Source organism: Propithecus coquereli, unplaced genomic scaffold, assembly GCF_000956105.1.
Source record: "Propithecus coquereli isolate 6110/MARCELLA unplaced genomic scaffold, Pcoq_1.0 Scaffold111, whole genome shotgun sequence".
Lineage (NCBI taxonomy): Eukaryota > Metazoa > Chordata > Mammalia > Primates > Indriidae > Propithecus > Propithecus coquereli.
Genome location: NW_012135081.1, coordinates 8,196,117 through 8,221,413, shown reverse-complemented (window position 1 = coordinate 8,221,413; position 25,297 = coordinate 8,196,117). Strand labels below are relative to the sequence as shown.

At 51.9% G+C, this 25,297-nt stretch overlaps 1 protein-coding gene across 1 annotated transcript; it reads left to right on the top strand.

The window, feature by feature from the left end:
- On the top strand, positions 1-25,297 carry CTDSP2 (CTD (carboxy-terminal domain, RNA polymerase II, polypeptide A) small phosphatase 2). The gene is made up of 8 exons (XM_012653827.1): positions 1-597; positions 15,296-15,444; positions 17,592-17,630; positions 18,075-18,176; positions 18,757-18,813; positions 20,890-20,982; positions 21,125-21,310; positions 21,489-25,297. The coding sequence occupies exons 1-8, from the start codon at positions 534-536 to the stop codon at positions 21,612-21,614; spliced, it is 816 nt and encodes a 271-aa protein (XP_012509281.1). The 5' UTR covers positions 1-533; the 3' UTR covers positions 21,615-25,297.

Here is a 25,297-nt window from a genome sequence, read left to right as displayed (position 1 = left end):
TTTTTCCGTAACAAAATAGCAAAGCTCCGGACGATCAGCTGCCCCGGCAGCTCACAGGTGGAGGGGCCCAGGGCTTAGGACGCTGCCCCGGAGCGGAAAGCGCCAGCGGGCCGTGGAAAGGCCAGGTCGAGAGCCGGGAGGCGCGCGGGGGTGGGCGCTGCAGCCGCGGGTTGTTTATCTGGAGTACGGAGGGGAGGGGGGAGCCTGGAAACCGCCCCGTGTCCCATTTCCTCCTCTTGTTTTCGCTCCGGATTCTCCATGTTGGACCCAAACTGAGGAGCCCGGAGCTGCTGCCGGGGGATCGGGGCCGGGGGCACCCGGGGGAGCCGCTGCCCGGGCCGCCCGCCCTCGGTACAGGCCGCCTCCCTTCCCGGCCCGGGGAGGAAACGAGAGGGGGGATGTGAACAGCTGTGGGAGTCGGAGTCTCGGGAGCCGGAGCCGGAGCGGGCCCCCGCCCAGGCCCCCCAGCCCAGCCTAGCCTGCGCGCCCGCCCGTCCTCCCGCCCAGCCAGCCCGGGCCCGCGGGATTGTTAGATGGAACACGGCTCCATCATCACCCAGGCGCGGAGGGAAGACGCCCTGGTGCTCACCAAGCAAGGTAGGGGCAGCAACTTCCCAAAACTTTGCGTCGCCCCCCGGGCGGGGAGGGGGCCTAGCAGAACCCCGAACCTGGTCCAGGCCTTTGACCTACTGGGGCTCAGAGCGGGCGATTACGACCAGACCCCCTGGTCCATCCACCCCCGCGTCCCAGCAGCACCCAGACCCCCGTGAGGCTGCACTGGGCCCGGGATCCCGGCGCCGAGGGGGAGGGGCGTCATCAGCGCAGCTGTCACCCTGTCCCGAAACCCCTCCCCCCGAGGCAGAGAGACGAAGGGGTCGCTCTTGAAGCATAAGCCCACCCCACGTCTGCCCCCTCCCGAGTTGGGGGGTGGGGTCGTCACTTTCCTGCACCGCCGCGCGCGGCTGCCCCAGGATCGCTGGGAGGGGTTGGGAGAGGGTCGTAGGGGTCCCGAGCTGGAACGGAGCCGGGACTGGAGTCCAGCACTTCCCAGGCCCCTCCAAGCCTGAGGTCGCTCTGGCAGCGGGCGGTGACGGCGTCCGGCGGGACTTGGGACCAAGTTCACCGCTTGGAGGCGGGGGCGGCCTCGGTGGGGGAGGGGCCCGGGCCCTGGCAGACCGGACGTGGCGGGTCCGCGACTCAGCGCTGGGCCCGGGACCGCGGTGGCGCGAGACTCTCGCCCGGCTGCCTCCCGCCGGTTTCGCTGAGCAAACAAGCCCGACCCGAGGCCCGGCCGGAGCCCCTCCCTGCCCCGGTGCGCTCCCCTGGGGCCGCCGCTGCACACACAGAGCCGCGTTTGTTTAGCCCGGGAGCGGTGTCCCTGGTTACATAATTCGCCGGATGGCATCAGACCCGGCATGTTTCTGAATCGCGCAGCGAAAAAGTGCGAGTTCTCTGTGGGCAGCGGCTCGCGGCCCCCGCCTTCCAGAGGGTCGAGTGGAGACGGGAGGGGGGTTGCGGGCCCTTTCTGGGGTGAGGCCAAGGCCTCTCCCAGGGGCGGGGGAAAGGTTGGGGTCCGAGGGTGGAACCTCTCTTAGTTTGGTCACAGTGGGGGGTCCCGAAACTCTTTTCCCCTCCCCCACGTTCTTCTTCTGGCCTTGAGGAATATGTCCAAAATAGCGGGCAGAATTTCCGCGGGGAAGGTCTAGCGTCGGTTTTTTCTGGAGAACTCGGACTGGGGACACCTGGCCCTGGAGGCTGGGGAAAGAGCACGCCTCTGGGACTAAATCCGGAGCGTTCCTTCCCCCCTCCCCCAACAGAGCGTGAAGGGCCAGTGCTGCAACTGAATATATTGAGGCCTAGAGCCTGGTGGGCAGCCAGCTGCGGGGCCTCGGTGCCGCCCCACATCCCCTGTTTGGCAACATTAGTCAGCAGGTCACTTACGCCTGGGGTTCACGTTCCAAAGAAGCTCCCCCAACTTGCCTAGGTGCGAAGCAGCTGGATTGGTGGAGTCAGCCTCTCTCGAATTCCCTTAGTGGAACAGGGGTGTGGGGGGAGGAGACTGTGTGCCTCTGGCATCTCTGGCCCTTCTTTAAATAAGCCTGCCCTGAGGAAGGATAGAGCCTTGCCTACTCAAATCCCAGCCCCCTAGAAGGCCCCGGTCCCCCTGACCTCTCTGTTGCCTTGATTCCTGCTCTCCTGGCTGCATCACCAACCAGGCTGTGTGACCCAGGCAGCAACTTCACAGCCTCTGCTGGCTGCTCAGCTGTGCTGAGGGCTGAAAAAGGGAGGCTGCCTGTTTACAACTCCTGACTCTTCCCACTCTCTCCCCAAACTCATCCCAGGAAATGACCCTAGCAGCTAGCCAGAGGTGAAGAAATCTGGATGTAGAAGGGTCGGAGAGGGGGCAGTGGTGATGAGAAGCTGGGAGGAACAACCCTGTGCTTCCCCACCATGTCCTCCTCTCATGTAGGTGTTCAGGAGGGTGCCTTGGGGATGATGAGGCCACACCAGGAGTCAGGGAAAGCTGAACTGTGAAGCCACATCCTATAAATCAGAGCCTGAAGTTTCATCCACCAGGGCGAATAGAGGCAACAGAATAGATAACAGAAAGCGAAACAGCTGGCTTCTTGACGGTGTTCATTTGCTGGTGTTGGATTTTCTTGGAGTTGCGTTTTCATTTTCCTGTGTGTGTGTGTGTGTGTGTGTGTGTGTGTGTGTGTGTGTGTGGTTTGTCCTTCAAACTTATCCCTAGAGGAATCTGAATTCTCAAGCCAGCAGCCACTGGGTCTCTCCCTGCCCATATAATTTGATTGCATTCCAGAGAAGGCGTATTTTCTTCCTGGGCTATTTGGGCACCCAGCAACCACTAAGCCAACTTTCTGAGTCCCACATCATTTACAAACAAAACTTGCATCATAAAACAAAACAGAAAACAAAAACTGGTGGAGGGGGTAAACATTTCATTTAACGCCTTCAGGTGTTCTTTGCTCCCCCCCACCCCCCACAACATCCCATCTCCAGGCCCTGCTTTCCTTTGCTTAAGGGGAAAGGAGTATGAGGCAGCTTATTAATAAGAGAATTTCTGGAAAGAAACAAATTGCTCCTAGCTTGGGTGGCTTTTGAGTGAAGCTGTTTGCCATTGCAGATTTTTTTTTTTTTTTTAGCATTCTGTTCTCTGAGGTTTAAGACTGTCTGGGTGTGTTGATGATTCAAAAGTAATTACAGTAGGGGAAGTAGAACAAAGTTGCTGAAAGCATTGATGATAAAAGCACCAAAATTGGATCATCTTCCCAGACAGATGGATGAAATGGCTTCCTGGTACAGCAAGGACAGGAATATGTGTAACATCAAAAAGAAAAAAGAAAAGTTAATATCGGTTTGTCAAGAATGGCCATTTATTGCTGTCCTATATGAGGTTGTCACCCAGTTGCTAGGGTGTCATGCCCTGGGCTTTGGGATTAGATGGGGAAAAGCTAAGGAAATAAGACTGGCCCTGTAACCTCCTAGTGTGAAATGAAGAGTGGAGGCAGCCTCTTCCCAGCTCTCAGTGAACCACTGGCCTTTTGGGGGAATCGGAAATTTTTTTGTTGTCCAGGAGACCTGATGACACTTCCTCTCCCGGAGGGGATGATGATGCTTCGGATTATCATCTCACATGGTAGAACTAAACAGGTTCTGATAGCTAATCTCAAGAATTCTTCTGAGAAACTGACCATCCCTAAAAATTAGGATGGTGGTAACTTTTTCTAGCTCTTGGTTTTCCACATAAAGGAGTTCTGCCTTACTCTCTCAAGAAGTTCAAACACCTTTCACTGTACATGTAGCTAAGCCCTTAACTTGAAAAGCTTAGAAAGGAATCTTGCCAGAGCTTTCTTCCTCAGCCTGCTCTGTGTGTGGGGTGCGGTGCGCTGTGGCACAGCCTGCAGGGTCCAGGGTGCATGTTTATGGCTGCTCCTCCCCCTGCCTCTGGTGCCTCTCACCTCCCCTTGCCCAGCCTGGGTCTTGGCTTCTTTGTGCTCTCATGGTGACTGCTGAGGCTCACTCCTGTGTGTCCTTTGTAGTTTTTTTCCCCCATCTTGGGGTGCGGTGGGAGCCTGTGTGAGGACTTAAGCTTATGTTTGTTCCTGCCTCAAGAACCCCAGGGGAGTGCTGATAACTCAGTGAGGATGTTTATAAATGCCAACATCTGGGGCTGGGGTTTTCAATTGACTTGCAGAGCTTTCAACTGAGTAGGACTTTGGAATTGCTGTGAAAACTCCCTTGGGGATGGCAGTAGTGTTCCCGTCTTCTCTCTTCTCAACTGTAGAAGTCTTAAAGAAACTGGGTAGCAGAGAGGTCCCATTTCATCCTCTGTGTGGGACCTTCCATATCCCTTATCATGGACTTTGTTAAAATGGCAAATACTAGAGAAATCACATTTCCAGCCAAGGTGAATCGATGCTACCAACCTTTCTGTGGAGAAGCAGTTGAACCATTCATAACTAAGTATGGGAAATATGTAAATATAAATGGGATTTTGTGTGTGTGTGTGTGCGCGCGCGCGCGTGTGCGCACACGTAACTTTTCTTCCCTTCCTCTTCCTCCTCACCTTTCTTCCTGCTAGCTCTTGGATAATTGGGGGGGGGGGTATTGTTTTATTCCCGTCTTGGGAGGTTTGATTCTTAGATTGGGTGAAGTGGGACCAAGTAGTGAGAGGAGTTAAAGTGTTCATTGTACTTCAAAGAATTGATCCAGGAGCAAAATTGATTGCTTCTGTCTTGGGTTCAAATCCCTGCTTTTCCTATTCACAATGAGATTTGACAAATCTCTTTAGTATTCTGAGCAACTTATCTGTAAAGTCAGAATAATATCTACCCTTCTATAATGCCTGGTACTTAGTAGGTGATAAGCGTTAATGTCCTCCTTTTTTACACAGTCAGACTATCACTCTGTTCACCCTCCTCCATCCCCCCAAGGACACATGGTGTAAACAGCACATGATCATGTGGGTTTTATTGTTCAAGACAGGTGGCTGGGGGTCAAGGGGGACACTGATGTAGGGGCTTGGGTCTTCTGGAAGGATCAACCTCTGAGGCTTGCAAACAGCCTTGATGCTCAGATCCCTTCTTTGTGCCAGTGTGACTTGGGATGGGATTTTATTTGCATGTGCTCGGGGACTTTTGCCATTCTATCTGGCACCTGGGCATGGGACAGGAGGAAGCCAGGGAGCCGTGCACCTCCTGTAAGAGTCTCTGAAGTCTAAAAACTTTCTTAGCAGTGGCTCAGCCTCTCAAATATGGATATAGCGAATATTCAAGACAACTATGTGCTACATTCTCTTACTGTTTGCATTTGCTGTGAGAGTTAATGAACTCAGTGAGATTCAGGTTTCTTCTAGGGAATTTTAATAACAAGAAGGAAAAAAGAAAATGGATCTTTGAAGAGAAATAAATATTCTTATGCTGTTTCTTTGCTGCTGTGGTTTTGGGGTACAACGTTGAGAAGCACACAAATAGCATTCAACTGCTTTTCATGCTGTCTCAGGCTGGCCAGCTCTGGGAAGCATGGAATTAACCCAGTTGTCTTGGGGACATGGGATTGGGTGTGGCCCTGACATGATTCCCTCCCTCTTCTGAAATGGAGGACTAGTTCCCAACTCAGATGCAGATGAGTGTATTAACATGCAAATCTTATGGAACTATTAGAAATTAAAGTGAAGCAGTTGACTCCTTAGAACTGGAGGCCTCTGTGGACCAGAGGCCAACTGAAACAGTGTTTCTTTGTCCAGCAAAGTGCCCAGCCCTTCAGGTCCGAGTGTGCCTGCACCAGGATCTGTTATTACAGAACGGGTACTCCAGTGAGCACCACAGCCTCCCTCTGGGCAGGAAGTGTGTATACCCTGTTTTATCTGTCAGCTGTTCTAGGGCTTAGCCTTGAACCTGATCTCTGAGTGGATCTGTCATTTCCTTTCCCTCCTGGTTGCTCTTAGTCCTCCCCTCCTCCCCAACTCCCTAAAATCAGTCTTTGCTCTTACTCTTTTTATTCTATACCTTCTTTTATCTCTTGCTGCAGCTTTTCTATCCTGTTGAATTTGCTCTTTCCCAGCCGCACTGTTCCCAGGGAACAAACGTGGCCTCAACCCCAGTGAGAGCCAAGCAGGCTCATGGGAAGGCTCAGGTCGCCTGCAGAAGCCTTCCTGGGCAGTGGATCCCAGCTCTTCCGTTTCCATAGCAGAATGGGGCTGGGGCCCCTCCTTCACACGAACAGGGGCCTGCAGGAGGAGACAGCAGGCTCAGATCTTTTGACTCATGTACATAATAGAACAAGTGCCCCTGGAAAGGAAAAGCAGATCCTGGGCACGAGTCCTCTGAGGCTTCAGAGATATTGAGACAGTCAGATATGGTGGGGAGAGGGACCAAGGGGACTTTGGCTGAATTGCCTTCTAGTCCTGGAAGAGTTAGTCAGAGACCCTTGGCAACCTTTGGATGTTGGCTCTCAGACGGGAACACACATCAGAATCTCCTGTGACACTTACTAAAAATATAGACCCCCCACCTGGGACCTCCTGAATCAGAGCATGGGCAGGTGGGCCAGGCATACGTGTGTTCCAAATACTCCTTGTGGTTCTGACAGGTGTCCCTGGAGAAGAGCCAGCTAAGCACAGCAGTGGCCCCAACTGCTTGTTTAGCCCTGAGCAGGAAGATTCCCCTTGGGGGTCCAGTTTTGCTATTTGTTAAAGATCTACGGCTCCTCAAGGGGAATCCTAAAGTTTTCTGAGTGAGTGGACAGAGTAGTGATCCTTACTTACCCAAGAATAGTCACAGCCAGTATTTATAGAGCACTTAACCATGGGCAAGCTACCATGCCTAGCATATTATATCTAGTATATCACTAACGTCTCAGAACAGCCTTATGAGATGTGAATTATCCCCACTTGACAGATCAGGAAGACCCTCCCTGAGAGGGCTGAAGGATACACGGCTAGGGTCAGCCAGACCCTGCACTCAGGGTCGAGCCCTAACTGTGACCCACACTGCCTCTCATTTGCATTGCCATTCCACTTTTTAGAGTACTGCTGAGTTCATGCTTTAGGTGGTCTGAAGCCACCTTGTAAGGGACCATGCAGGGGAGCCTTTCTAGATTGGCCTGTGAGGAAACTGAACACCAGAGAGTTGTGCCTTAGGCAAAACCACAGAGCTGTTACCCAAGCCAAACTGGGGCAAGAGGTGGGTTTCCTGACTTATGGCTCAGTGCTCTCTCAGGTGGACACGCCTATACTGGTTGGCTGGTCCTAGGTGAAGCTGAGGGAGGAGCAGGTGAGTGTCCCTGGAGGTGGAAGCCGGGCGATGGGTGCTTCCCTGGCAGATGCCTGCCAGTGCTGCAGAGGCCAACCACGTGAAGAAAGAACTGGGTGGCCAATGTCAATGAGTGTGTGTGTGTGTGTGTGTGCGCGTGTGTGAGAGAGAATGTGATCGGTTTTTGTGGAGTCCTGGAAAAGGGCATTTCTCAGGCTTGGCCCTGTCACTACCTCTGTGTAACCTCTGAAATGAGTTAGAAGAAATCTCTGTGGTCCCTTTTATTGGGAAAATTTTGAGATCGACTTTGGGATGAGAGTATGAAAGTGCTTTGTACTTAATGACTAGCAGCTGACACTTTCCAGGCTTCTATTAGGGCCAGGACACTCCCTAGGCTCCTTGTAATTCTCACACCTTGAGAAATAGGTAGTCTTCCCATTTTACAGATGAAGAAACTGAGGCCCATGGCCATGCACCTTATACATGGCAGAGCCAGGATTTAAACTCAAGTCTGCGGCACCTTGTGTAACCACTTTGTTTTCACTGGTCAGAGGAAAGACACTTGGAGGTTCCCTTGCTTTGTCCTGTGTCTTGGCTGCTTTCTCATCTCTCGCTGTGTCAACCTAAAGCAGGCTTACATAGCTAGACGGGGAAGAGGCACAGGATTCTTCTTGGTCTTTGACTAAATCCAATCATTCCAGGAGTAAGGGGTAGAGCACCAAGGCAGGAGCTTGAAACAGCCACTAAGGGGGTGTCTGTGTCCTGCTTGGTGGGTTTCTGTTAGCCTCACAGCCTCCCACAGAGGCCTGCTCAGCACCTCCTGAGAAGGAGAGGGGGGCTCAGAGTGGGCAAGTGTGGTTTCCAGCCCCCCACAATGACACCTCTGTTCTAGCAGGTGCTGCATGGGCAGGGTCTTCTGCTGAGGTGCAGGGGCAGGATCCAACCCTTTGAGTTTTCTTGGGTGGCATCGCACATTTGTCCCTGCTGCCCTATGGGTCATCAGATCACTTCCTGACATCCCCCAAGAATTCTCTGGAGTAGGGTTTGGGGGCTGAGTCTGCTGCTGACACATGTGTGAGAAAATACATCCTCTGTCACTGGTCCAGGACCTGCTGCTGCTTCTGGGGGACCCTCCCTGACCCAAGCACATTTTTAAAGTATGTTGTAGCTGCCCAGGAGGGTGTTTTGGCAATAACTCCTTTATAGACTGATTCTGGAATCAACAGACCAAACTCAAAGTTGCTAGGAATCCCCTGCTCCCAAAACTGAGCCCTTCTTGAGGGAAGGTCCCTGAGATCAGAGACCAGATTGCTGAAGGGGACAGGGAAAAGGCAGGAGACAAGGTAGCATGTGACCTATGACCCCCCCACTCCACAGGTGGCTTTACGGACCCAGGTCTGAAAGAAGTCTTTCTTAGAAAGAAGAGAGTTGTGGGCTGGGTGCGGTAATCCAAGCACCTGTAATCCTGTAATCATACCTGTAATCCAAGCACTTCAGGAGGCTGAGGTGGGAGGATTGCTTGAGGCCAGGAGTTGGAGAACAGCCTGAGCAAGAGCGAGACCCTGTCTCTACTAAAAATAGAAAAAATTAGTCAGGCATGGTAGCGCGCGCCTGTGCTCCCAGCTGTTCGGGAGGCTGAGGCAAGAGGATCACTTGAGCCCAGGAGTTGAGGTTGCAGTGAGTTACGATGATGCCACTGCACTCTAGCCTGGGTGACAGAGCGAGACCCTGTCTTAAAAAAAGAGAGGGAGTTGCGCTGGGAGCTCTCCTGCCTAGGGAAAGGGAGCTAACAGAGACATTCGCTTAGGTAGGACCGCCCCAGTTGCTGGCTATAGGGGGGGCACCAATGTAGAACATGCTGGTGTGAGCCAAAAGCATGGCTAAAACTCCCTTTAAAAAAAAAATGTCCATGCAGCCAGGTTTACAGCTACTTTTCAGAACTTTGGGAGCCAGTGCTGAGCTGGGTGAGACCCTGCCCTCCTTGTTAGCTGAAGAGAACAGTGTCAGTGGTCAGGCACGGTGAAAATGGTACACCTTCCCCATTGTTTCTAGTCTTTTCTATGTGTGGGATGTCTAGGCATCTCTCACCCTCTTTTGTTCCCTGCCGACTCACCTGCTGGTCTGAGGAGCTCTTCCGTCCACCTGGCACTGTAAGGCCTGTCCTTAGCCAAGGCACAGATGCCCCTTGCGGAGGACCTGGGAGGACTCCTCTCCATGGGGAGCCCCAATCAGATGTGTCTTGGCTGCAGGGCCCAGGCAGCCGGCCAAGTAGGGCCGGAAATGCTCCAAATACTCTCCTTCCTCCAATAGCTAAGGGGAAAGAGGCCCCTCAGAGAGGCCATTTTACAGTGATAGCCAGACTAAGCCCTTTGCTGTGGGGGGATGGGAGACGGTGAGGAAGGAAGTACTTCTGAGAGATGGACCAAGAAAGAAAGCATCTTTCTACATGAATGGGCTTGTTAAAATCCAACAGCATGAGGCTGGGCACTCACGCCTGTAATCCTAGCAGTCTGGGAGGCCAGGAGTTTGACACCAGCCTGACCAAGAGCGAGACCCCTGTCTCTACTAAAAATAGAAAAATTAGCTGGTCATTGTGGCACACACCTGTAGTCCCAGCTACTCTGGAGGCTGAGGCAGGAGGATCACTTGAGCCCAGGAGTTTGAGGTTGCAGTGAGCTACAGTGACACCACTGCACTCTAGCCAGGGCAACAGAGCAAGACTCTGTCTCAAAAAAAAAAAAGTCCAATAGCTTGAGAGGTTGCCTTCTGCCCAATCTCAGGCAGATGTGTGAGGCATTCCTTTGCTGGGACATGGAGCTGTGTTGTTGGCACAGGTGGTATGTGGACCTGACCTTCAGAAGGTTAAAAAGTGTTGTCCTGGTGAAGCTGGTCCTCATCTGCATGGGTATGTACATGCATGTGCTTCTTAAGAGACAGAGACAACTAGTGTCCTCACCTCCTGCTTCTTGGGGGAGTGGGAGTGGGTCCAAGGGCATAGGGTAATGTTCGTCTCAAGTGAAACAGCCTTACTGCCTTCCTGTTAGTCACAGAGTACCAGTTGGGGAGATTGTGAGCTGGGAAACAACTTTGATGGTGGATTTGAGAGAAAGTGTAGGGTTTGTTTTGACTTTTTTTTTTTTTTTTTTGAGACAGGGTCTCACTTTGTCACCCTGGCTACAGTGCAGTGGCATCACCATGCCCGGCTAATTTTTCTAATTTTTGTAGAGAAGGGGTTTCATTCTTGCTCAGGTTGGTCTCAAACTCCAGAGCTCAAGCAATCCTCCCGCTGCGGCCTCCCAGAGTGTTAGGATCACAGGTGTGAGCCACCGCGCCCGGCCTGTTTGACTTTTTGAAACCTGCTGCTGCCGAGAGTTCCTTGGGCACTTTTTCCTCATCTTCTGTTCTTGGGCTTCATCCACATGGTGGGGGGGAGGGCTCTTGATCTCCTGTGGCTGGCCTCCTGGAATGAGGCCCATGATGTTGCCAATTAGTGGTCATCTCCCCTTAGATAATTAATTAAAACAAGCACAGCATTTAGCTTTAGTGTTTGCACAGTACCTTACTCTAAGTTTGTTCATCCTTTCAGTCCTGAGTGAAGGTTTGCTGTTATCCCAATTTATGGATGAGGAAACTAAGGTTCCAGGAGGCTATGTGGCTGAGTCAGTAACTGGCAGAGCCTGGACCCCAGCCCAGGTGATCCCCATAGTGGGAGGACGCCTTCTCTTCACACCCTGCCTCATAAGAAGCTCGCAGCAGTGCACTGCAGGGCTGGCTTGGCTTCCCTGTCTTCAGCCACCTGCCCGCTTTCTTCTTAAGCCAGAGCTGGCTCCCTCATTGGGTCTGTGCTGGTCCTCTCGGACATCTAGTCCCAGACCAGATGTTTGGAGCAGGGAGAGCAGATGCACATCAGCAGTTGGGCAGGAGAGAGGGCTGGGTGTCCGCAAAGAGGGTAGCAGGGGATGAAGGAAGGAGAGCAGCTGGTTGTGGAGCTACATGGCACCCACTGGAATCCTGCCCTCCCTCACTGGGGAAACTGTGCAATGAAATGCGTATGGCCCTGTAAATCCTCTTTTGGCCGATATTCCTCTCCTGGGAAGGCAGCCTGATACTCCTCCCCATCACCATCACACACAGAGGGGTGCCGGTGGCCTGCACCTGGCTGTCAGGGACACAATGCCGAGTGCGGGCTGAAAGGAGCCATTTGAAAGGCTCTTTGACACAGGTTTCAGATCCCACTCTGTTGTGTGGTTCCCTCACCTCTAAATGCACTAAACAAAGCAGGTCTTGGAAGGAAGCTCTTGGCTCTAGTCCCTCCCTCCTCCCCTCCCCCATTGTCCTCTTGCTGTCGCAGAGGTGGGGGTGGATTCCCTGGAGTGGAATCCCAGAGGCTCCCACGTTTTACCACTTGCACCTTTGGTGGCCTGCCCAAGAGGACACGTTGTAGGGAGCTGGACCCCAAACTGGTCTTTTACCAGCCCATCCTAGAGGAGTAGAGCAAAGTTCCCAAGAAGAGACCTTGAGAGTACCCCCAAACTTCCCAGCTGTTGCACGAGTAAAGTGCAGGGTACCCCTGAACTGTCAGAGGCCCCACACAGAGTAATGGTTAAGAGCCTTGGTTCTGGGTTCAGGCAGATCTGGGTTCAAATCCTGGCTCTGCTGTTATACTACCCACATGACCTTGAGCAGGTTACTTAACCTCTCTGTGCTTTAGTTTCCCTCCTGTAAAATGGGGAACTAGTGCCTACAAATGGGTTTGTAGGGAGGCTCAAATGAGATGAAGATGTCAAGTGTCTCACACCGGCCTGGCACATTACTGGTGCTCGGTAAACATGGCTGAGGCCTAGAAAGTCTAAGTGGCTTGCCTCAGGTGCCCAGCTCCTCCAGTGCCCACCATCTTCTCTTTATAAAGGAGGCTTTTCTGTCTCCAACGCTTCTGGGCTGTTGCAAACTAGTGGAGGCTTCCCCAGGTCCTAGCTCTGTGGAAGTGACAGAGGCCCTGGAAGCCCCTGGAATCACTCACTCAGCCAGCCAGTTATCGAGCACCTGCTACACAGAGGGCGGGAGGCTAATGAACGTACCAGCCATTGCAGGCCTTGTGGGGAGGCAGCCATGCTGGGGGAGGCTGAAGCAGGCCCCGATGAGTTCTCAGGAGCAACGTTTGCAAAGGTAAGGAGGACAGACAGCCTAGAAAAGGATTGAGGGAAGTGGGGCCCCATGGGGAAGGGGGGCAGTGAGGAATGTCTTGGGTATTGACCTTGCTGTTAGGGGTCTGAGGTACTCTGCTTCAAACGCCTGGCCCCAAGGTCAAGGCATTTGTGGTCTCGGAGGCCCAGGGGCTGCCGGGCACATTGTGTTTTTGAGAAGACCCTCATCCCCCGCAGAGTCCAAGCTCCCTGTCTAAGGCCGAGGCACTTCTGCCTGTTGGGCTCCCTGCAGCGGGCGCAAGCCAGGCCTCTCCATGGCCCCAGCCAGCTGCCCCTTTCACCCCCTGCCTCTCAGGATTACTCAGCCTTCACAGCGTCTGTCACTAAGATGCTGAGTGCATTCCTGATGGCCTCTCTTCAGGAAAGGCCCAGGCTGTGTGGCCTTTTAAAAAAGGCTCCGTGCCCGGGTTAAGCCTCTGATTGTGGTTCTGCATGAAGAAACCATAAACCAAAGGAAGAGCGAAGGTTCAGCTTTGGTCGTGGAGCTTTGTGTCAGCATCTGCTTTAAGTCCCTGGGCTTGGAATTTAATGTGGGCCATACAGGCAGGTGGGAAACTGTCCTTTCCCTCCAATTTCTACATAAAAGCAGGGGGGGGGGGAGTCCAAGGAACCTCTTATCCTGCTGTCTTTAAGTGCTGGGTTCTGCTTGGAATTTTGTCTCCTTGATACAGGGGATTTGGGGGATAACCCCCCACAAAATCCCCAGTCCCTGGGAATCTTGGTTCTTTCTCCAGGGCCAAGAGCTTGAAAGTGACATCCAGGTTTTTAGGCTACTTGCTGGAGAGGCCCAGTCATTTTCTAAAAGGTTTCCAATGGCCATACCAGTGTTAAGGATCTGGCCTGACCCAGGGAGGAGAGGGACAGAGTTCTGGACCCGCTGACTGGGGAGGCCCCAGCCTGCACCTGCAGGAAGTCTTCTGCCTTTCTGTTGAGTCAGAGCTGAGTTTGTTGTCCTGGGGTGGTGCTGACTGCACTTGACTGACTGCTGTGTAGGGGCCATTTCCTCACCCTTGGTCCTGAGGGAATAGTTTGGTTTTTCTCTCCGCCTCTCCAGGGGCACAGGCAGCCCAGTAACTGGGTATTAAATGGCTCTCTCATCACCCACTTCTGCAAGGGCCACCTCAGTGCATGCTTGCTCTGGCGACTACACTGAGCCAAGGGAGCTCCAGGTTGCTCCAGGAGGGCCTCCACCACATCGCCTTCCTCTTCCCTTCATTTCCGTCCCAAGGAATAACACTGGGGAAGTTGTCCTCAGTGGTACATTGTTTACTTTTCTGTACCCCATAAAGACAGAGGCATCTCCAGCAGTTTGCCCTGCGCTTTAAACTGGAAAGGCTTGGGTTTAATCCTTAGGCTGTCTCCAGCTCAGCTTCTGGGATACTCACACCCTCAGGAGGGGAGACCTGTGGCTGAAGACCATTCTGTAAGTGGTTGTGCAGCGCCACCTCCTGGCCACAATACCCACCGTATCTTTCCCGTTTTTTTTGTTTGTTTGTTTTTTTTTTGAGACAGTCTTGCCCTACTGCCTGGGCTAGAATGTCGTGGCATCAGGTTAGCTCACAGCAACCTCAAACTTCTGGGCTCAAGCAATCCTGCCTCAGTCTCCCGAGTAGCTGGGACCACAGGCATGCACCACCATGCCCGGCTAATTTTTTCTATATATTTTTAGTTGTCCAATTAATTTCTTTCTATCTTTTAGTAGAGACAGGGTCTCACTCTTGATCAGGCTGGTCTCGAACTCCTGACCTTGAGTGATCCTCCTGCCTTGGCCTCCTCCCAGAGTGCTAGGATTACAGGCGTGAGCCACCACGCCCAGCCCGTATCTTTCCCATTCTTGCTAACAGTTGCCAGAAAAGTTCATCTAAAGCAAAAGGAATTTGCAGAAGGTATTCTGAAGTCAAGATACCTGCATATTCAGGATTTCTGGTCGAACCTATAATGCCCATAGCTCTTTGTATCTGTTTGGCGTTTCTGGGGCTGCCTTGCCAAGCTTCCTGTTAAAAGGGCTTTGTATTTCCAACACCCAGGTTGTCGAGGTAGGACTAAGCAGCTGCAGTCCAGAAGCGGGGATATCAGCCTAGGACCTGAGGCTGGATGTGTGTGTACAAAGGGCTTAATCCACCTGTGTTTTACCTATCAGGTTCTGTGTCCTTGAGGGGAGGGAGGGAGCATTAAGGCAAGTGGCTGGAGTGTGGGAGAGAGACGGGTGTAAAGGAAGACTACAGCTTCTTCCTTGAGGCTATGACTGCTCTGGAGTTTCTCAGCTCTTGTTTCTGGTCTGGAGTTTTTAGGCAAATTGGGCTGCTATGCTGCCACTGACCCAGCATCTAGGGAGGCTGACACTGAACAGAACTGCAGCTCTACTAACTCGAAGGGGACTAGGTTACTCCCTTGTCTAGAATGATTAGTCTTCCTGGAAGCTGGTGTTAGAGAGGATTACCTTTGTGAATGAATTTTGAGGGCACCTTCAGTGTGCTGTAACCGGAGCAGCAGAACAACCTACAGTTTGTACCTGGCCCCAACTTTGAGTCTCTCCGTGTCTGTCCCCCATAACCCCAAAATAAAGAACAAATCCTAAATCCTCTGTAGCTCACGTCTCCCATTTCCCAAACCAGGAAGTGGGGATTCCTGCCATTTATGCTTTAAAGAGAAAATGTTAGAAGAAACATGTACATTTTACTGATACTGTATGTGATCATTCAGCAGGCAGGTACTGTGTGCCCTGGTGGAGCTTACAGACTAGAGGGGACATGGCCATGAGGGTAGCCATGGATAATGTCTCTATAGGTAATGCCTCTGTCATTCTCTCCACTCTAGGCCTGGTCTCCAAGTCCTCTCCCAAGAAGCCTCGTGGACGTAACATCTTCAAGGCCCTTTTCTGCTGTTTTCGCGCCCAGCATGTTGGCCAGTCAAGCTCCTCCACTGAGCTCGCCGCATATAAGGAGGAAGCCAACACCATTGCTAAGGTAGCTGGGTCGGGGTGGTGCAACACTAGCAAGGAAGGGACTGCTAGTGGGAGATCCCTGCAGACGAGGGCAAGTGGGCAAGTGGCTTTGCCTGAGATTGTGAAGGTCTCTAGTTCAGAGAAGTCCTTCCTCTATCCTTCCATTCATAATCCATTTGCTTCCCGTTTGTGGTGTGGGCCACCTGGATGTCCCTGTGGTTTCTGAGGACCCCTGTGGTCCGGATCCTTCCAGGTCCCAGGAACCATGCAAGGTACTTTGCATATATTGTCTCAAGTGATCCACATGGCAAACCTGCAAGGAGATTCATAGGATTTCCATTTTGCAGACATGGAAACTGAGACCCAGAGGGTTTATGTAGTCCCTGAAGAGTTCATGGTTGATAAATGGTAGGACAGGATTTGAACTCAGATCTCTCTGGCTCTAAAACCTGTGTTTGTTGTTGTTTTCTACTATGCAAAGCTATCTTCTCAGTTACCTGACTTCCAGGGAACCAAGGAATTAAAACTCTAGCATGCTTTTAATAACCCCTGCCAGCAATTCTCACCTGTACCCATGCAAGGCATTTAGAGATGGGGGTCAGGGAGGGGTTTCTGGATTTGTTTGTTTTTTAAGGTATAATCTTACCCTGTCACCCAGGCTGGAGTGCAGTGGTGTGATCATAGCTCATTGCAGCTTCAAACTCCTGGACTCAGGAGATCCTCCTGCCTCAGCTTCTTGAGTAGCTGGGACTACAAGTGTACACCACTATGCCTAGCTAATTTTTGTTTTATTTTTCTATAGAGAAATCTCTATGTGGATCACTTGAGACAATATATGCAAAGTGCCTTGCATGGTTCCCAGAACCTGGAAGGATCTGGACCACGGGGGTCCTCAGAAACCACAGGGGCATCCAGGTGGCCCACACCGCAAATGGGAAGCAGAAAAATAAAGTAAAAATTTCATGCTATGTTGCCCAAGCTGGTCTTGAACTCCTGGGCTCAAGCAATCCTCCCACCTTGGCCTCCCAAAGTGCTGGGATTACAGGCATGAGCCACTGCACCCAGCCTTTTTTTAAGAGACAGGGTCTTGCTCTGTTGCCCAGGCTGGAGTGCTGTGGTACGATCAAAGCTCACTTGTAACCTTGAACTCCTGGGCTCAGGTGATACCTGGGGGTATTTTTGATCATCACAGTGACTAAAAGTTATGTCTAGCATTTCAAGGGTGGGGCCAGCCCCAACCAACAAAAATTATTTTGCCCCAAATGCCAGTGGTACATCTCTCTGAAACACTGAAGTCTGTCTAACTGTCCTTCTTCTCTCTCAAAACCAGGCAAAAGACATGTACATCAATGAAAAATCACTTCATTTTCCAATGGGGAGAAATGGTTAAATAAAGTACAACCTGACAGTAATACTAGTGATTAATTTTTACAAAGAGTTTTCAATAACATGGAGAAGTATTGAGTTGCAACATTAAGTCAAAAAGCAGAATGTGAAATTATATAGTATTATATTACGGAAAAAAGACTGATAACACAAACTTGGAGGAAATAACCGAAATGCCAACATTAAGTGCGAGGATTTTAATTTTTCTTCAAGGTTTTTGTTAAGAACACTTAGCACTTTTCACAACTATAAGTTTATTAGCGAAAGGTAGGGGAGGGGTCTTTCTGATCTCTCAGCACCCCACCTCCCCTCACATTTTGGGTGCCTGCAGTGTGGCTTACTTGAGGTTTTGTTAGGGGCTCAGTGCTCCCTTATGCATCCCCACAAGGAGGGCATAGAAAACATGTTCTCACCCAGGAGTCTAAAGCCTGGGTGTAAGGACTAAGCAGGAGGTTAAACCACCATAATAAGGAGTTTAGATTTTGGGTTTGCCTCTGACTTTGTGTCCCTGAATCAGCTGCTCGAGTTCCCTGTTCCTTACTTTGTCCAACTGAGAGGCATCGTAGCTGCGAACAGGGACACCATCTTCTCCAATCTTCATCAGGCCTAATGTGGGAAGGAAGCACTGGCTCTTCCCCCTTCCTGCGTACCTCCTAGGAAAAGTCACTTTTGTCATGTTAGGAGCTTCCAGGTGGCTGGGCCTTGGGGAGAAAGTTGTTCTCCAGGCCTGAGGCAGAGGCAGTGGGTTTGGATGGGCACTGACCACCTTCTTCTCTTCCTCAGTCGGATCTGCTCCAGTGTCTCCAGTACCAGTTTTATCAGGTATGTGAATCTGGCTGGTGCCAGAAGCTCAGAAGCTCAGGACCCTGTAGATCCCTGGCTCGCCCTGTTGGGCAGGTGATGCCCTTACTCCTCGGCTCCTGGCTGATCACCTTCCTGCCCTGGAAAGCCATGTTCCAGACATTTGCTGAGGGCCCACTATGTGCAAGGCATTAGGTTTTGGGTGGGGGACAGCTGGTGCTCCATGCCCTCTTCCTGCAGCTGCTCTCCATCCTACACCAGCCCTAGCCACCACCTCCAGTGTCCAGACCACTTAATACTCCCACTGGGAGTCTGAAACCCAGAAACCAACCCTACCTCCTCTGTTCTCTGCCTTTAAGTGGTGTCTGTCGTGGGTTGGTGATTCCGTTTCCACAAACAGCCCAGCTCTTCCTAGAGCTGGGCTTTCTTGGTGGGCAGATCTCAACAGCCTGACTCTGGTTTTAGATCCCAGGGACCTGCCTGCTCCCAGAGGTGACAGAGGAAGATCAAGGAAGGATCTGTGTGGTCATTGACCTGGATGAAACCCTTGTGCATAGCTCCTTTAAGGTAATCCAACATCTAGAGCCCTTCCTACCCCCATCTTGGGCCCTTTTGTGAGCCTGACAACAGGTGCTGTAGGCAGCCTAAAGATGAGGATAGAAGAGTGACCAGAAGGGAGAGGGCCAGGCCTCTGGCATTTTGGCCACCTTAGTGTCACCGATACCTAGTGGCCACACTGAAGAATGTTGAGTAGGACCCCCCTACTCTCCCCAGTCACTGCTAACAGGCTGCATCTGCCCCCAGCCACACAGCACAGAGAGCGGCCAGGGCTCCACACAGGGCAGGCCTAAAAGACTGGTTGAATCAGCTTTGGCCCCTGCCCCTGTTTGTCTCATCAGGATGTTTGTTAACTAGGGAAGACCCTCAAACACTCAGCTCAGGTAGAATTTGGTGGGGTGGAGGGTGTGAGAAGTAGGGAAAGCCAGAAGGGCTATCACAGTCTGCTGGGGTGAAAACCCCTTAGTAGGGTGGCAGGAGGAGCCTCCAGGAGACTCCAAGATCTGTTTCTCCCCACCCCTCCCAGGGTATGGTGGGGGCTGCTTGTCCCTCCCATCATGCTGACATCATTAACTTTTCTGCCTTCCAGCCAATCAACAATGCTGACTTCATAGTGCCTGTCGAGATTGAGGGGACCACTCACCAGGTAAGCTGTCTGCCAAGCCACACCCAGTCCAGAGGGTGGGCAGTTTGCCTTCTCTTCCACCTGTGCTGGGGTCCTCAGCCCCTCTCAGGGCTTGTGTTCCATCACTTGATCCCTTTTCTGTAACTTCAGCCTCCCTTTTTTATTGATATTAGACACTCAGGGTTTTCTCATCTTAAAAAAAAAAGTTTCAACCCCACATCCCCCTATAGCTGTCATCCTTGTATTCTCTTTGCAGCCGAGCTGTTTGAAAGAACGGTTCACATTATTTAATGATAGGAATGGCTATGATCTGTTAGCCCCTTGCCCCCATATGCCAGCACTGGTACATGATTTATTATATTTTCTCTATTCCTCAGTGGTTGGTGTCCCTGCCTGTTACAGGCAAGGAAACCAGTACTAGCTACTTCCTCTTCCTAGTATGCCCTCCTCCTCATGCCCACCCACCCCTGAATAGCTAGTCAATTTCTTCCTCCCCAGCGCAGGCATCTCCTCCTCTGTGAAGCCCTCTCTGACTCCTTCCCCTTAGGGCCCTACCCTGGGTTCTGCCTGAGCAAGTGCTCAGTATGCATCTGTCAAAGTGAAGAGCACTCAAATCTAAACAAGACCAGCCTCCAGCCCTGCTTAGCTGCTCAGTCCGGGGTTAAGGATCACGTGATGTTGGTACTGAAAGACCCTTTACTCATAGTGCTTGCCCAGGTCGTCTGCCAGCTGCCTGAGAGTCAGGGACCACCGGAGCAGATGCCCTGGTAGGCCTGATACTTGTTAGCGCCATCTGGTCAAATAGTTAAGTTACTAGTAGGGAAACAGAGATTGAGGGTTCTGTGGGTTGTTGTCACTGTCCCACATCCATCAGACGCTTCCTCCATCACCACCTCCCCAACTGAGGTGCTCTGCCCGGCCCTGCACCAGCCGCTGGTCAGAACCAGGCTTGGCCCAGCAGCTTTTACGGTCCAGTTGTGGGTATAGAGATGTGCAAAACCCATGGGGAAAAGACAAAGGTACATTTTCAGACAGGCAAATATACACTGTGAACTCCTGATTAACATGGAAGGGTGTGAATAATAAAAAAGGAATGAGAATAAAATGAGCGTGGGCTGCCTGCCCAAGGTGGGGCTTGAGCGAAGAGTGGCGTAGGGATGCCAAGCTTGCTGAATAGCTGGGAAGAGGGAGGGGCTTGCCGAAGGTCGAAGGAATGGCAGATTAACAGGAGCCAAGCTGAGGCTGCCTGGAGCAGAGGGTCCCTGCTGCAGAGCTTCAGGGGGTCTGGTGAGTTGGTGGCCAACTCAGGCCAGCTCTAGGAGGGAGAGTCATGGCAGGCACACGCTCTTTGAGCTAGGGAGTGATGTGGATAAAAGGAGCTTTGATGAAATGATTCTAGTAGCACCTGTGTGTGCTGGAGGCAGGGAAGCAATAGAATGCAGTCATTCGAGGGGACAGGCAGCCAAAGAGCCATTTAGGCCAAAATGTGAAAGATCATGAAAGGTGGACACAGGTGTTAAGTGTGGCTGGCACAAAATAGGGGGTGCTAGGGCACGAGGCAGTAGGGTGTCTAGTCTGTGGCCATTGAGGGGAACTCGTCAGTTTTCCTGGTACAATCAGAGAAGCTGTGTGAGGACAGGAGGTTTCAGGAAGTATCTGTGTCCTTGCCTGATGGTGCCCTGGATAGACTGTCCTGCCGGAGCCAAGGACAGAAAGCTCCCACAGAGGCTGTGGCTGGATTCAAGTAATCCAGGATAGGCTGTTTCCATCTGTGAGGCCTATTCTTGATTACTTGTTTCTGGAGGCAGCTGATGGTCCGCCGCCGGAGACAAAGATGGCTCCTGGGACATGGTGTATTTATTTGCTTCTTCCTGGGCCAAGATAAGGTTGGGACCACTGAGCCAGTAGAAGCCTGGGGAGGGGGCGATGCTAGTGTCCCGGTCTGTGGGGCAGAAGACTTCCAGCCAGGTGGTCCAAGAGGCTAGGTGTGGGAGTGGGACCTACTGGGTGCTCTTTGTGTAAGTGGTGACGGTGACGATGCTGCAGCGCGTCGGCCTCACAGGGATGCCTCCAATAAGCCTCTCTGCTTCTCCTCAGGTGTATGTGCTCAAGAGGCCTTATGTGGATGAGTTCCTGAGACGCATGGGGGAACTCTTTGAATGTGTTCTCTTCACTGCCAGCCTGGCCAAGGTACCTAGGGGCAGGAGGGGAAGAAAGAGCCAGGAGCAGGTGTGGCAGCCACAGGGGTGGTCCAGTAGCACCTTGCTGGTTCATAGGATGCCACAGGGGGACCAGGATTGCATCCACACTAAGTCCTCTTCTCTCCCACCAGTATGCTGACCCTGTGACGGATCTGCTGGACCGTTGTGGGGTGTTCCGGGCCCGCCTATTCCGTGAGTCCTGTGTGTTCCACCAGGGCTGCTACGTCAAGGACCTCAGCCGCCTCGGGCGGGACCTGAGGAAAACCCTCATCCTGGACAACTCGCCTGCTTCTTACATCTTCCACCCAGAGAATGCAGTGAGTGGTCCTGCATGCCCACGTGGCAGGGATTGGAGAGGGAGTGGGCTGTGGAACCGTGGGCTTACCCAGAGGAGCGCACCAGCCCTGGTAGAACCACCCAGCCTCTATGGGCTCTGGGGTGAGGGAGGGAATAAGCGGCAATCAGGAGATTGACGCCACATTTTCCCTGTTTCAGGTGCCCGTGCAGTCCTGGTTTGATGACATGGCGGATACAGAGTTGCTGAACCTGATCCCAATCTTTGAGGAGTTGAGCGGAGCAGAAGACGTCTACACCAGCCTTGGGCAGCTGCGGGCCCCTTAGCCTTCTCTGCTTCCAAGCAACGGCCATCCTAGTAGGGGACTTTGCTATACTGTGCCTTTATGATCAGCCTGACAGAGTGGAAACTGGAGCACCTCACCAAATGGGGCCTGGAAATAGTGAGGAATGATTGGAAAGAGCTTTAGGACAGGTTAGTTGCTGAATGGACAAATACCAGACCAACAATAACCAGAGCTACTTGCTCCCTGAGTTGGTTCCCAAGCTGTGTGTGTGAGAGAGTGCGTGAGTGCGTGTTGCCGTGAGCTGCGGGCTCAGCATATACAGTGTTTCAGTCGGGGAGAAGCTGAAAGATCAAGACTCTTCCCAAGTTAGTTCATCTCCTCTCCTGTCACCCTGAGAGCCACTGAGCTCTATGGGGATGAAGACTGTTGAAGGCTCCATTGCCAAACCATGGCCTTTCCTCAGTGTTTTTAAGGCCTATGCCAAGGAGAAAGGAAGGGTCAGAGGCTGCCTTTGGATGCCCCAGGCACACACCTTTCTGAAATTTTTCTCCAGCCAGCTGCTGCAGACAAAAAAGATGACATTTCTGGGAAGATGAGAACTTGTTTCCAGACCAGTGCCCCAGTGGTCATCAGGTCCTATGGCCCAAGGGCTGCGCTTGCCTCCAGCCAAGTGCCTGGCCTGGGCCCTTTCTGTGTCTCCCCAAGGCTTGGGCGCAGGGCCTGCCTTCCTCACCACCTAGCCATAGTTCTGAACCTGTGGGGAAGGAGGTCTTCTCCCTGCCCTGGAAGAGGACAGATACCTGATTTCCGTTCTCTTGACTTTGTTTTAAAATTCTCTTTCTAAAATGGAGTGTTGGGCCTGTTCTTTTTCTGACAAAGCTACAGTCCTGGGCCCGAGATGAATGTGGGAGGCACTAGGGGTACAGAGAAGAGATAAATCCTCAAAGATGAATGTGTGTGTCCTCTTGGCTTGTAGATCAGCTGAGCTCGGGATTGTTTCCATAAGTCTCCTTTCAGGGATTCTCTGCTGGTGCTGGCGCAAGGACTTCTGTTCCAATGGCTAGAGAGCTAAGCTGCCCCAGCCCCTCCTGTTTCTTGGGCAGGGCTCCTTCTTGTTGTGTCTTCCCCTGGGGCCTGTCCTGTGCTGAGCTCTGTCTATTCCAGCCTTCATCTTTCCTGGCTGTCACTTTTCCTTTCCAGGGCCTCAGAACTTCTGCCATTTCTGGGCTGAGGGGGAACAGGTGTTCTTGTCATTTAGTTTGCCAACCAAACGTGCATGCTTCCTGCCTCTGGTAACGGGTGTGAGCGAGCCCCTCACAGACCTGTGCTCTGGGTATCTCTTGCTTTCAAAGGTTCTTAATAGTGAATGCTTTAAAAAATCAAAACAAAGTGGAAGTTTCCCCAGGGTGGAAAACAAGAGGGGAAGCGCTGCTGTAATTGGGAGCACAAGGGCCCCCAAAAAGGGAGCCCCACCTCAGCATCACTGCCTTAATCATGGCCTCCCCCCGGGCTGGGTGGGGTTCTCTCCTCTCTTCCTTCCCTCCTGGGGTGGGAGTCCTATCCCCATCTCTGTTTTCCCTGGAAGCAGGTGTCACAAAGCCTTTGTGAATTGCACCACCTACTCAGGTTGCATCCCCGTCATCCCTTTCAATTTCCACACACTAGGTCCAGCCTCAGGAACTAACGGTTTCGGAAAACCAGGTGGTGGAGCAGCAGCTTGGTGTTCTGAGTGATAGCTGGCCTGCATGTTTCTCTAGCATTGTGGTGCCACTTTCCCTCTTTGTCCCAAGGTTATAAGACCTGGTCTTTCTCTTTGGCATCACAGAAGTGGAAAAGAGTCCCCAAAGCTCCTGTGGTCAGTGCCCCCAGCATCATTCCCTGGTGCCTGCAGGGTCCTGCTGCAGGTGAAGGGAAGAGGACTCCAGGTGCTAGCCAGGAGCACCATCTCCTGAAGGAAAATGGGAGCTCAGAGTAAGGCCAGTTGTGGCTTCAGATCCAGGCCCTGGCATAGACCACTCTCCTAACATTGCAGCAAGAGCCACTCTCCCAAGCCCCACCCTGAGGGTATAGCCCTTGGCCAAATCTTTCACTATCTGAGCCTAGCCAAGCTTTTCTGACTAAAAAGCAATAAGAGGCTCTAAGCTGATTGAGTTCCAAGGACTCTTTCTGCCTTCCTTTAGATCTCCAGTCTTTCCAGGTGGAAGGAGAGCCTGTGTCACCCCCTTCCTTTCCTAACAGGCTTATCCAAGTGCTTGGAGTGTGAACCATGACCAAAGCCCGGGATGGCTTGGTGGGAGTGTCCCTGCTGCTTCTGCATGAAGCCCCTGCTTTGTAGGCCTCACTGCTGTCAGAACCCTGCCTGCCCACCTGCAGTTCTTCCGCAGAAATGCCATTCCCATCGCCCTCTCCTCCTCCTCCCGAGAAGCAATTCAGCCAATTCTAAACAGGGTCCATCCACACAGACCAGAGCCAGCCTAGTCATTATTTGCTGTCTGGTTTCCAGTTTAAGTGTGTTAGGGGCAAGTGATGATTCTAACACTTGCTCCTCAGAGGAATTAGGCCAGACTCAATTTTGCAGGAGGGCCAGATAGGGAGGAAGCCAACTCATCCCGGGCTCTGTTCTAGGGCTTCCTACCAGCCCTTCCCATTGGACACTGGTCTTTGGGAGGCAACAGGCCACCATGCCTGATCAGCACAAGTTCAAGCCATGCCAGGAATCTGCCCACCTGCCAGGTTCAGTTCTTTAAGGTGCCTCTTCAGGGACACAGTGTGTCTCTCTGATTGGGCTTCTAAATCAAAAGCCTGATGTTCGTGTCCCTCTCATAGGGGGAGCTTTGGACACAGGACCAGTTTGGAAAAGGGTCAGGTAAGGGTTTCCACTCTGCACATTGTAGAGGGGACACTCTGTAGGCCCATGGGTCCCTTACTAGAGAGGTTGAGTGAATTTGCCTTCAGTTAACCTGGGACTTTCTGTTTAGTTCCCTCCTGCCTCCCAAAGATTTTAACCATTTTGTAAATGTATAAACTCACCTCTGTTGACAGTGGCCCAGAAGCTTCTTTGTGCTAAAAGCATGAGAAGTTTAAAGGCAGTCATTCCCATCCTATCTGCTGCCCCTGCCCTGTTGCTGAAGCCTCGTTTAGTAGGGCAGTCCCCTGTAAGGCTGTCCTGCATCCAATGTCCTAGCCAGGCCAAGTGTGTGAGAAAGGTAAGTCCATTTTCCCCGAGGTCTTCAGTTGGTTACTTAACCACTGTTGTCCTCAATCACGTGTTTTGTAAAACAGAGGTCTAATGTAGTTTTGTGTTTTTCTTTTTTTAAATGCCCATAAATATTTGCATTCAACCAGGGGAAAAAGGGTCAGAGGTCTGGCCTGCTGCCCCATTCCTTTGATGTTCCTTTAATGTTGCAGGGCCTGCCCCTGGTGCAGACCCTCCTCTTTGGGCCTCATGAGCTTCTTGGCTTATATTTACCCCAAGTTTGACACATTCCATCTTGTGCCGCTTTCCCCCTTCAAGATGCCATTTGGAGGGTAGGGGATCTGCTTCCCACTGTGACTGTGCTATGGGATTCTGACTACCTTGCTTACAGATTCATGGTTTGATAAATTTGTTGTATTCAAAAACTTGAAATGTAGGACGCCATTAAGTGTCTGTTTATATTTTTGGAATATTTGTATTACTTACAATTAATTAATAAAAGTGGGTTTAAAAAACCCATCCAGGAA

What these genes read in the sequence shown, in the direction of transcription:
- CTDSP2 (XM_012653827.1), top strand. Translation starts at nt 534, where the DNA reads ATGGAACACGGCTCCATCATCACCCAGGCGCGGAGGGAAGACGCCCTG. An exon ending in AAGCCAACACCATTGCTAAG is followed by an intron (nt 15,445 to 17,591) that starts GTAGCTGGGTCG and finishes TCTCTTCCTCAG; the next exon opens with TCGGATCTGCTCCAGTGTCT. An exon ending in TCCAGTACCAGTTTTATCAG is followed by an intron (nt 17,631 to 18,074) that starts GTATGTGAATCT and finishes CTCTGGTTTTAG; the next exon opens with ATCCCAGGGACCTGCCTGCT.